The 12,147-nt window shown below is 33.4% G+C and overlaps 1 protein-coding gene across 7 annotated transcripts in view; it reads left to right on the forward strand.

Moving 5' to 3' along the window:
* Positions 1 to 12,147, forward strand: part of LOC111585880 (microtubule-associated tumor suppressor 1 homolog) — a 96,498-nt gene that overhangs the window by 36,276 nt on the left and 48,075 nt on the right. For all 7 annotated transcript variants that reach the window (XR_008601461.1, XM_055010092.1, XM_055010091.1 and 4 more), the window contains exons 5-7: positions 3,510 to 3,698; positions 4,198 to 4,416; positions 5,979 to 6,110. Coding sequence is in view for 6 of the 7 variants with exons in the window: in XM_055010092.1 (XP_054866067.1) it covers positions 3,510 to 3,698; positions 4,198 to 4,416; positions 5,979 to 6,110 (540 nt within the window). In the remaining variant the exon portion in view is untranslated. The remainder of the gene's footprint in view (positions 1 to 3,509; positions 3,699 to 4,197; positions 4,417 to 5,978; positions 6,111 to 12,147) is intronic.

Here is a 12,147-nt window from a genome sequence, read left to right on the forward strand (position 1 = left end):
AGACATAAAATGACCAAAATGAGCAGAAAAAAGGAGCAAAACTACAAAAATGACCCCACAGAGAGGAAAAACTCTTTAAAAACTCTTGATATTTGTTGTGAGTACTTCAGTGTCTTTGTCTGCACTGGATTTATGTGGTTGTGTTCATTTTGTGTATTTTTTAGTCATTTTTAATCTTTTTCTGGTCATTTTGCATCAATTTTTTTTGTTGTGTCTCTTTGGCTGTTTTGTGTCTTTGTGGTTGTTTTGTGTCTCTTTGTGGTTGTTTTGTGTCTCTTTGTGGTCGTTTTTTGTCTTTGTGGTTGTTTTGGGTCTCTTTGTGGTTGTTTTGTGTCTCTTTGTGGTCGTTTTGTGTCTCTTTGTGGTTGTTTTGTGTCTCTTTGGCTGTTTTGTGTCTTTGTGGTTGTTTTGTGTCTCTTTGTGGTTGTTTTGTGTCTCTTTGGTTTTCTTGTGTCTCTTTGGTTGTTTTGTGTCTCTTTGTCATTGTTTTGTGTCTCCTTGAAGTTGTTTTGTGTCTCTTTGTGGTTCTTTTGTGTCTTTGTGGTTGTTTTGTGTCTCTTTGTGGTTGTTTTGTGTCTGTGGTTGTTTTGTGTCTTTGTGGTTTTTTTGTGTCTCTGTCGTTTTGTGTCTTTGTAGTTGTTTTGTGTCTCTTTGGCTGTTTTGTGTCTTTGTGGTCGTTTTGTGTCTGTTGGTGGTTATTTTGTGTCTCTGGCTGTTTTGTGTCTTTGTGGTCGTTTTGTGTCTTTGTGGTTGTTTTGTGTCTCTTTGTGATTGTTTTGTGTCTTTGGTTGTTTTGTGTCTCCTTGTAGTTCTTTTGTTTCTTTGTGGCTGTTTTGTGTCTCTTTGGCTGTTTTGTGTCTCTTTGTGATTGTTTTGTGTCTTTGGTTGTTTTGTGTCTCCTTGTAGTTCTTTTGTTTCTTTGTGGCTGTTTTGTGTCTCTTTGGCTGTTTTGTGTCTTTGTGGTCGTTTTGTCTCTCTTTGTGGTTGTTTTGTGTCTTTGTGGCTGTTTTGTGTCTCTTTGGCTGTTTTGTGTCTCCGTGAAGTTGTTTTGTGTCTCTTTGGCTGTTTTGTGTCTTTGTGGTTGTTTTGTGTCTCTTTGTAGTTGTTTTGTGTCTTTGTGGCTGTTTTGTGTCTTTGTGGTTGTTTGTGTCTCTTTGTGGCTGTTTTGTGTCTTTGTGGTTGTTTTGTGTCTCTTTGTGGTCGTTTTGTGTCTCTGTGGTTGTTTTGTGTCTTTGTGGTTGTTTTGTGTCTCTTTGGCTGTTTTGTGTCTTTGTGGTTGTTTTGTGTCTCTTTGTTGTTGTTTTGTGTCTTCGGTTGTTTTGTGTCTTCTTGGCTGTTTTGTGTCTCTTTGGCTGTTTTGTGTCTCCGTGAAGTTGTTTTGTGTCTCTTTGTAGTTCTTTTGTCTCTTTGTGGTTGTTTTGTGTCTCTTTGTTGTTATTTTGTGTCTTTGTGGCTGTTTTGTGTCTCTTTGGCTGTTTTGTGTCTTTGTGGTCATTTGTGTCTCTTTCTGGTTGTTTTGTGTCTCTTTGTTATTATTTTGTGTCTTTGTGGCTATTTTGTGTCTCTTTGGTTGTTTTGTGTCTCTTTGTGGTCGTTTTGTGTCTCTTTGTGGTCGTTTTGTGTCTCTTTGTGGTCGTTTTGTGTCTCTTTGTGGTCGTTTTGTGTCTCTTTGTGGTTGTTTTGTGTCTCTTTGTGGTCGTTTTGTGTCTCTTTGTGGTCATTTTGTGTCCCTTTGGCTGTTTTGTGTCTTTGTGGTTGTTTTGTGTCTCTTTGTGGTTGATTTGTGTCTTTGTGGTCGTTTTGTGTCTCGTTGTCGTTGTTTTGTGTCTCCTTGAAGTTGTTTTGTGTCTCTTTGGCTGTTTTGTGTCTCTTTCTGGTTGTTTTGTGTCTCTTTGTGGTTGTTTTGTGTCTCTTTGTGGTTGTTTTGTGTCTCTTTGTGGTCGTTTTGTGTTTCTTTGGCTGTCTTGTGTCTTTGTGGTTGCTTTGTGTCTCTGTGGTTCTTTTGTGTTTCTTTGGTTGTTTTGTGTCTCTTTGTGGTTGTTTTGTGTCTCTTTGTGGTTGTTTTGTGTCTTGGTGGCTGTTTTGTGTCTCTTTGGCTGTTATGTGTCTCTTTGTTCATTTTGTGTCTCTTTGTCGGTGTATTGTGTCACTTTGTCGTTGTTTTGTGTGTCTTTGGTTGTTTTGTGTTTGTCTTTGCTGCTGTTTTTGTCGTTGTTTGCACTGGTTTTGAAAGTGTTTGTGTTCATTTTGCTTCTCTATGAGTCAGTTTTGCTTCATTTTCTGGTCATTTTTTGTGTCTTTGCTGTTTCTCTGTTTTTGTTTGCTTTGTGTTCATTTTGTGCTGCATTCAGTCAGTTTTAACTCTCTGTGGCCTCTTTTTGTGTATTTTTTATTGGCTTGTGATTGTTTTGTAGTCTAGTTGTGTGTCTATGTTTAGTTCTGTCTCTTTAACTCTGTGGTTGATTTTTTTTCTTTTTCGAGTTCATTTTGTGTGTCTTTACAGATTCTCACTCTCTGTTCTGTTTGTTTTGTTGCTCTTTGTGTTTGTTATGGAGAATTTGTTTTATCAGTTGACTTGTCAGTTTGTTTAAATCTTCAGTAAACATTAAATAAATGGCAAGAAACAGCAGGTTTAATTCTGGGAGTCGATGTAAAGACTTCTTTCACTCTTTGATGAAGAGTTTTCACTTTATTTTTGCCCATTTTATTGTTTTAATGTTGGTAAATCTCATTCTTTCCTTCTATTTCTGACTTTTTAAACACATTTTATTGAGTTTTTTCATTGTGTTTTTGCTGTATGAATAAAGTTTGCTGGTTTGAAGCAGTTTCAGGACAGACTGTTGAGTTTAAAGTGGACATTTTAAATGTTCGTTCAGCTCTGCGTGGGGTTTTTCTGATGCTCTGGTCTTGGTGAATGAAGGGCGTCGCTGCTCTTGGGGGGATTTTCTCTGCTTTGGTCTATTTGAAAGAATGCGTGATTCAGGCTGAAACCACAGCGACTCGGAGACGCAGCGTTTTAAAACCATAAAACTGTAAAACTTCAGCTTCATCCTCAGACAGCTGAAGATGGAAGAAGGAAAAATGGGTCCATGATGAGGAAAGACTTGGTCGTAGTCAAAGAAAATTGACTCATATCTGCATTTTTTATGTCTAAAGATCTAAAAATTGGAATCTTGTCTGGTCAAACATCAGATTCTACTGATGTTAGAGCCTCAACAGTTGGAGAAATGTGGACCAAAGACTGTATTTTAGTAGAAGTATGGATCCATCCATAGATATACACTTACAGGAACTTTATGGAGACTCTAGACCAGCCTGGATTGGACATTGTGAACTATTTTTCCGTTTTTGAGGACCAATAATTAAACATTTCTCCTCTGCTGGATCCATTTAATGATTCTGATCCGATGAAACTGTTTTCATGTCTGTTAGTTTTAGTTATGTTATTTATTAAACCTTTAGATAATAAACCGATCCTGACGCTAACATTTCTATTTCCTGACTCTCAGGGATCCCCAAACCTCGAACCTCTTCGTTTACCGCTCCGTCTCCTGCATCCTCCACCTCCAGACCAACGGCCAATCAGCAGCCGGCGTCGGGGTCGTCGGGGCGACCGGCAGCCTCCTCGAAGCTTCCTGTGAAGGGATTACCCACAAGCCTCAGCGCCTCGTCGCTGGGGAGCAATGACAGCAGCAGAGGTTGGTTTGTTTAGATACTGGAGTAAAAAAACTTAAAATTATAGAAGACTCTATAATACAATATAATGTAAATAATACAATGTAAATAATATAATATAATATAATGTAAATAATATAATATAATATGATATAGTATAATATAATACAATATAATATAATACGATATAATATGATATAATATAACATAAAATAATATAATAAAACATTATATAATATAAAATAATGTAATAAAACATAATAATATATAATTAAAAATAGTATAATATAATGTGATATAATATAATATAGTATAATATAAAATAATACAATACAATATAACATAAAATATAAATATAACATAATAGAATAGAATAGATTTTTCTTTAATATTTTCTCAGATATTGTTGATCAAACAGCCTCAGATTTTAATAAACCTGATTTTAATAAATCTGACGTGAGATGTGCTCAGATTTTCTCTCAGGAACTTTTGGATCTAAATTCTCCGTCTTCTGTCCTCCAGCTGCTCCTTCATGTCCTGGAGCTCCAGGGATCCGACCGGAGGACCGACCCAGCAGAGGTCCCCTCCCTCTGGGCATCCAGAGCACCGTGAAGCCCCCCAGCTCCAGCTCCACTCCTCCCAGTCCTCCCAGCGATGCAGCTCCCAGTTCAACCAGTGGAGGGAAACTTCCCCCCATGAGGAGCAGAGCTTCTTCTCTGCAGGCCAGAGCCTCAACCACAGGTCACATCATCTGTTTACTACATAATATCTGTTTGTTTTCAACATTTTTCACTCTTTATGGACTGTTTTTTCCCAAATCAGGAAAAATCTGCAAAATATTTACAGTTTTGCACATGAATACAGTAAAATAGTTTAACTTTATGGTCAAATAAAAGAATAAATTGCTGTAAAATTGTCAAAATACAGATTTTTTAAAACATTTTTTTTACAGTTATGTCAATTAATATTTAGTTTTCTGTGGTTTTATTAGATATTATCAGTAATTAAACTAATCAGGAAAAATCTGTCAAGTAAAATGTTTTTTCCATCTCAATCTACAAATTTAAAAGATATTTTTGCTGATTTTGACACAATAAAAGTAGTTTAATTTTACAGTCAGAAGAAGTAAAAGAACCAATTATTATTTATAAAAATACAGATTTTGGACATTAATAACAGTTTGACCTGTTTTTACTGATGACTTGTAAATTAGTCTATTTTTTATCTTTAGATATTAGAGATATAGATATTAATACAGGTAATATAAGATATTATCTGTAGTTTAACAAAATACAGAAAATCTCTAAAATATCAGTTGTTTTTTTCTCTATAATTTTTCTTTTCTTTTTAAATGCAACAAATGTCTGTAAAATAATTCCATTTATGCTGATTTAATTACAGCAAAAGAAATAATTTAAAAAGTAATTTTTTAGTCAAATGTGGTAAAATAACAAATTGGTATTTATAAAAATGCCAATTTATGATTTTGACATTGTTTGCAGTTTTAGCTTTTTTTAAAAATTTGTGGGCTTTTTTACTGTCAATGTGTAAATTATTATTATTTACCAAAACAGGAACATTTGTTTTAAAAATTATTTATATATTAATATACATCTATTTTCTTTCAATCAGGGCAAATATCTGTAATACTATATTTTTGCAAAATGTTAATTTTATTTCTATAAAGTCCTGATTTTGTGGAGATTGACATTTACTTTTTTTCTGTGATTTTACTGATTTTTATCTGTTATTTAAAAAGACAGGTAAAATACGTAGAGAAAAGGTAAATTGTTCAAAAAATATTTATATCAAACACATTTTAGTCTGACTTTTAACTGATTATATTAATTTTATTTCTACATTTTAATTTGTTTAATCTGTCTTTAAATATGTCATTCTTGTTCTGAATTTTAAATTTTTTTTGTTTTATTCTGTCTCTAATTACTGCAAATTTACGATTTTTGAAAACAGGTAAAATATGTAAAACAACAGTATATTGTGTAAAAAAATAAAAAAAATTCCAGTTAAAATGCTAATGCTAACCCTTATGCTAATGGTGGGTTAGCGGAACCTGCAAAAAAAGTGGTTCTCTCAATTATAAATTAAAAAGGCAAAAGTAGGACTCATTTTGTCAACAAAGCACTGAGATATTAGTCCATGAATAAAGTTGGAGCTAATGCTAATGCTAACCCCAATGCTAAAGCTAACGCTAGGTTAGCAGGACCTTTGTTTTTTAGACAGATGTTTGTCTGTGTGGATGCTAAAATAAGGGTCCAGCTGTTAAATCTTCTTCCTCTCTGCAGGTCTGAAGCCTCCGAACATCAGCTCCGTTAAATCTCCCTCCAGGACTCCTGCAGTCCAGAACCCGACCTGTCCGACCCAGAACCTCCTGCAGCGCAGCGGCTCAGCCAGACGGGGGCGCCTCGTAGGCTCAGGTGAGTCGGGGGCTGCAGGTTTTCATCTGACAACGGCGTTAAAAACCTTTATAAAGCTCTTTTCTGTTGGCTGTTGGTCTCGTTTTACTAACCAGGATTCATGCAGGATCCTCAGAGCTGCTGGTTTCAGGTTCCTGCTCATATCCTCACCGTGTTTTCAGAAAGACTCAGCAAAAAAATGTGTGTTTTCTTTTAAAAAAAATCACGAATATCATCATTTATAAGACAGAAACCTAAAGTATGATTTCACCAAGAAAATGAACTAAATCTGAGCTTGAAATCAGAATATTTCATTAAAATCACTTCATTCTACACGTCTCATCTAAAAAAATCACCGAAAATGAAGAGTTTCCACTAGATTCTGTAAAAAAAAAAACTAAAAATTCTGAGCTCCTTCATAAAACCGATCCTCCAGGACTGACTCAGCCGAGACCAAAAGTTGAAAATTCACTTTTCTCTTGAACTGCAGGCAGTGTTTCCACAGAGAAAAGTTTGCTTCTAGCATATTTTCTTTTAAAAAAAAAAATCACCAAAACTACATCATTTATTGTCCAGAAACTGTAAAAACAGAAAGAATTTCTGAAAATCCTCATCTGTGACGTGTTGTTGAATCAGAAAATGAACCAAATCTGAGCTTAAAATCAGATTTCATTAAAATCACTTCATTCCACTCGTCTCATCTAAAACAATCACTAAAAATAAAGAATGTCCACCAGATTCTGTAAAAAAAAAAAAAAAAAAAAAAAAACTAAAAATTTTGAGTTCCTTAATGAAACCGATCCTCAAGGACCAAGTGGAAAATTCTGTTCTGTATTGAACTGCAGGCAGTGTTTCTGCAGAGAGAAGTTTCTTTCTCGTATATTTTCTCTTAAAAAATTACCAAAACTATATCATTTATCAGCCACAAACTGTAGAAACAGAAAGAATTGTCTGATTTTCAGCTTTTAAAAGAACCTAAAGACTGATTTCACCAAGAAAATGAACCAAATCTGAGCTTAAAATCAGGATATTTGATCAAAAAGTCTTTCAGAAACCAGTAATACTGGTTCTATTACTGGTCAGACCGGTGGCTCTTTGTGGCGTCGTATCTGCATTTTAAAGCAGCTCCAGAGAGGATTTTGGCGTCAGAGAGCAGCTAACGCTAACAGGAGATGTTTACTGTAGCGGCTCCATGTGGACCTTCTGAAGCCTGGGGCTGTGGTTGGAGCCTCCCCCTGTGGTGGCTCCAGTCTGGGCACGGGTGCCACACTGCCCCCCCTCTGTGGCTGGAAGTCTGACTCACGCACAGTAACAGACACACACACAGACACACACACACACACACACACACACACACACACACACACACACACACACACACATATTGTGGGGTTTTTAAACTCTCAGTGGCTTTTTGTTTTTGACGCTTTTGAAGAAAAACTTTATTGATTATGACAAAAACACACAGAGACAATTTAAACACTGAAAATCATGAATCTGCGTTTTTAGAAATACTCATTTATTTTTACCACATTTGACTATAAAATTACCTTTTTAAATTTTTTTTGTACTGTATTTAAATCAGCAAGAATCTAATTATTTTGCAGATATTTGTCTTTATTTATAATAATTCATTCATATATTAAGGAGTGAATTATGGTGAATTTTTGAAGTTATTTTACAGATTTTCTCTGTTTTGTTAAATCACAGATAAAAATCAGTGAAAAAAAATCAATTTCCACATTTTCTGTAATAAAAAAAATTGATTTTTGTGTACTTTTACAAAACTATAATATATTGCGTGTTGAAAGAAAACATGTTTGAGGATTTTTAAAATGGTTAATAAAAAAAGAACAAAAATATTTAAATAACAAATAAATAACATAATATTTGGTGAAAAAGGAATAATTACAGTTTTCAAAAAAGGATAAAATAGTTTAATTATTATTTATATTATTTATAAATTAAAAGAAATCTCAACATCAAAAATGTGCATTTTTGGCACATTTGATTTTAAAATTACCTTATATTTTTTACTGTAAATCAGCAAAACATTATTTATTATTTTATTTATTATTTGTCTTCATTTTAAATAAGTAATACATTAAGGACTGAAATATGGTGATTTTTTAACTGTTATTTTACAGATTAAAATCAGAGAAATAATAATTTACATATTTAGTGTACAAAAAAAGGCCAGAACTCTGAATAACGTCCAAACATTGTAAAATGCAGAAAGTAAAATACAGCATTGGTGGTAAAGTTACACAGTTTTTACTGTTTTTAAATTGGCTGAAATATTTTACATTTTTTATGTATTTGTTTTATTTGAAAGAATAATTCTGCATGTTATGGACTGAATTTGTGAAAATTGTTTCTAAACTTTTATTTTATAGATTTTTGCAATTTTGTCAAATTACAGAATAAGCTGCTAAAATTACAGATTAAAAAAATTTACTATAAAAACAGGAAGATTACAGTATTTCACCATTTTTAGTTATTGTTTTTTATTATATTGTTTTTATTATTATTGTTTAGTGGCCTCTTTGCTGCAGGAGTTTCATTTTTTTTCTCACACTTCAGTTCCACCTTCAGTTTTAATACATTTTTTATAGTGTAGCGAACAGAAATAATAATATCCACATGAAAAATCAGTATTTTTACAAATATATATATATTTACAAATTTATTCTTTTCAATTGACCATAAATTGGCACAATTTTCAGTGTATTTAAATCAGCAAAAACATTGTTATTATTTTGCACATTTTTGCCTTTTTATGTTTTGCAGTGTTGCAGTGCTGTTTTTGGGTTTTTTTTCTTTCTCGTATATTTTCTGTTAAAAAATCACCAAAACTATATCATTTATCAGCCAGAAACTGTAGAAACTGAAAGAATCATCTGATTTTTAGCTTTTGAAAGAACCTAAAGACTGATTTCACCAAGAAAATGAACCAAATCTGAGCTTAAAATCAGAATATTTCATTAAAATCACAATTCATTCTAAATGTCTCATCGAAAAAAAAATTACCAAAAATAATGTGATTTTCAGCAGATTCTGTAAAAAAAAAAAATAAAATAAAATAAAATAAAAATTCTGAGCTCCTTAATAAAACCGACTCAGCCGAGACCAACCAAAAGTGGAAAATCCTGTTCTGTATTGAAGTGCAGGTAGTGTTTCCACAGAGAAAAAATTCTTTTTTTATATATGTGTGTGTGTGTGTGTGTGTGTGTGTGTGTGTGTGTGTGTGTGTGTGTGTGTGTGTGTGTGTGTGTGTGTGTGTGTGTGTGTGTGTGTGTGTATGAATTTATTCTTTTTTGACCGTAAATTGACACAATTTTTAACATATTTAAATGAGCAAAAAATATTATTTTATGTCTTTGCTGCTAAAGAGAAAAAAATAATATATTATTATTATTATTATGTATATTAACACTATAAAATTACAATAAAATTACACAATTTTTCAAGCTTTATATAAATTAGCTAAAAATGTTATTTTACATGCTTCAAACTTCATTTCTAATTAAAAAGACGGTCATTTTTAAAACTTAAAAAATACAAATTTTCCCCCAGCTTTGTGAAATTACAGATAAAAATCTGCTAAAATCACAGAAAAAAATGTAATTTGTTTTAAATTTAATGCTGACAAAAAGCCAAAAATACAAATAATGTCCACATGAAAAGTCAGTATTTTTACAAATTTATTCTTTTATACTTCATCATAAATTGATGCAATTTTTAATGTATTTAAACCAGCAAAAAATATTATTTTCCAGATATTTAAAAGATAAATTATGTATATTAATACTGTAAAATTACCTTAAAATTACACTTTTTAAAAAAGTTAATCAGCAAAAAATGTCATTATGTTATACATATTTATTTTTTATTTTTGCAGGTTTTTTTAAATTTATTTTTGAACATTAATGTTTTATGTTGTTTTTGTTGCACCATGCTGCAGGATTTATTTTGTTTGTTTGTTTGTTTTATTTACACTTCATTGGACATTTATTTTTCTATATATTTATAGAGCAGACACCAGAGAGTCCTGAGAATTTTATTTCTGATTTAAATTTAAATAAAAAGTTTTTTTTTTTTTTCCACCACATGGCAGCGTTTAGACGTCATGGAGGAGATTAGTGAAATCCCTCCTCCCTGCAGCATCCCTCCTCCTCCTCCTCCTCCTCCTCTTCTTTTTAAACCGGCAGCGAGGCGGACCGACCGTTTGTCAGGAATCCTCTCCTCCTCCTCCATCTTCCAGCCGCTGGTTTTGGCGCCATCTTCTCCTGTTTTTCTCTCCTGGATTTGTTCGTCTTTAAACCTCCGGAGGGGCAGCTGCAGGATTAAAAACCCGACGACTCTGAAATTCAAAAAGCTGCTTCTGTTCTCCACGTGGCTTTCATGGAGCCACTGAGCTTCCCGTCCCGTTAAAGGAGGACAAGAAGAAGAAGAGGAAACATGCTGTGGTCTCCAAGACTGTCGCTGTCCAACTTCCACGTGAAGCTGACGGCCAAAGGGCTCTTCAGGAACCTGCAGCTGCTGCCGGGATGCAGGAAGAACACGGTGGTGTTCCACGCAGGTCTGGATGTTTGTCCTCCATGAATCCATGAATCCATGAATCCATGAATCCATCCTCGGATCCACGCGGCGTTCGGCTGAGCTGAAGCCACACCCAGACCTCCATTCTCCTCCGTTTGATGAGGAAAAAATCTGAGAAGCTTCAGGAAACCAGCCGAGCTTCGTGTATCTGCTGCCTCAGAACGTCTCTGACCTTCTGGAGGAGCTTCAGGAGGAACCGGCTGGACTCAGAACCTCCCAGAGGAACCATCTGGACTCCTCTGGTTCCTCTGAAGCTCCTCTGATGATCTGAGAGTCTGATTTTCTCTCTTTTTTTCTCCATCTTCCCTCCGACTGGTTTTAATGTTTGAATCAGAGGTGGCTTCACCCTCCTCCTCCTCCTCCTCCTCCTCCTCCTCCTCCTTCTCCTCCTCCTTCTCCTCCTCCTCCTCCTCCTCCTCCTCTGTTTCCACGGCAATGTCAGCCATTGTTCCCTCCTCCTCCTCCTCTGTTTCCACGGCGATGCTACAATGGAGCTGCTGTGAATCGAGCTTCGTGCACGTGGAGGTTTTTTTTTATTCCGCTGCAGTGATGAATCGCCGCTTTTAGAACAAAAACCCCGAAGGGACGAAACCATGTGACGAACAGAGAGAAAAACAACAATAGATAAATAAATAGTAAATAAATAGATAAATGTTAGAAAAAAACACAAGAAATAGGACAAAAATGGAAATAATGTCTGCAAGAAAAATCTGCATTTTTAAAAATTTGTTCTTAATCAGCAAAAAAATACATAAATAAAAAATGATATGTTGACGGTAAACATAGGAAATAAACAAAAATAAATAAATAAAAACAGGAAATAATGGACATAATGTCTGCAACAAAAATCTGAATTTTTAAAAATTAGTTGTTAGTCAACAAAAAATAAAAAGTGTATGTGTTGACAAAAAAAGCAAATAAACAAAAATAAATTAATAAATGAATAGAAAAGGGAAAAATGGTGATAATGTCTATGACCCAAAAAACAATATTTCTTAAATAAGTTGTTAGTTTGCAAAAAAATAGAAAAAAATTATACCTGTTGAAAAAAAGAGCAAAATAATATAAAAAAATAAATAACAGGACAAAAACAGAAATAACGTCAAAAATCTGCATTTTCTCAAATTCATTGTTTATCAGCAACAGAATAAATAAATCATGAATAAAAGCATTTTATACATATTTGCTACTACTCTCTCTCTCTCTCTCTCTCTCTCTCTCTATATATATATATATATATATATATATATATATACACACACACATAAAATTCTTATTTTGTTAAATAAATATATCTAATAAAACCACAGAAAGAGAATTCACCATAAAAAAAATTGATTAAAAGATGGCCAAAATTGTCCACATCATAAATCTCCTTTAAAAAAAAAAAAAAGAAAATATGTAATTATTTTACAGCATTGAACATAAAAATATATGTTTAATTTTTATTTTTGTT

Source organism: Amphiprion ocellaris, chromosome 4, assembly GCF_022539595.1.
Source record: "Amphiprion ocellaris isolate individual 3 ecotype Okinawa chromosome 4, ASM2253959v1, whole genome shotgun sequence".
Lineage (NCBI taxonomy): Eukaryota > Metazoa > Chordata > Actinopteri > Pomacentridae > Amphiprion > Amphiprion ocellaris.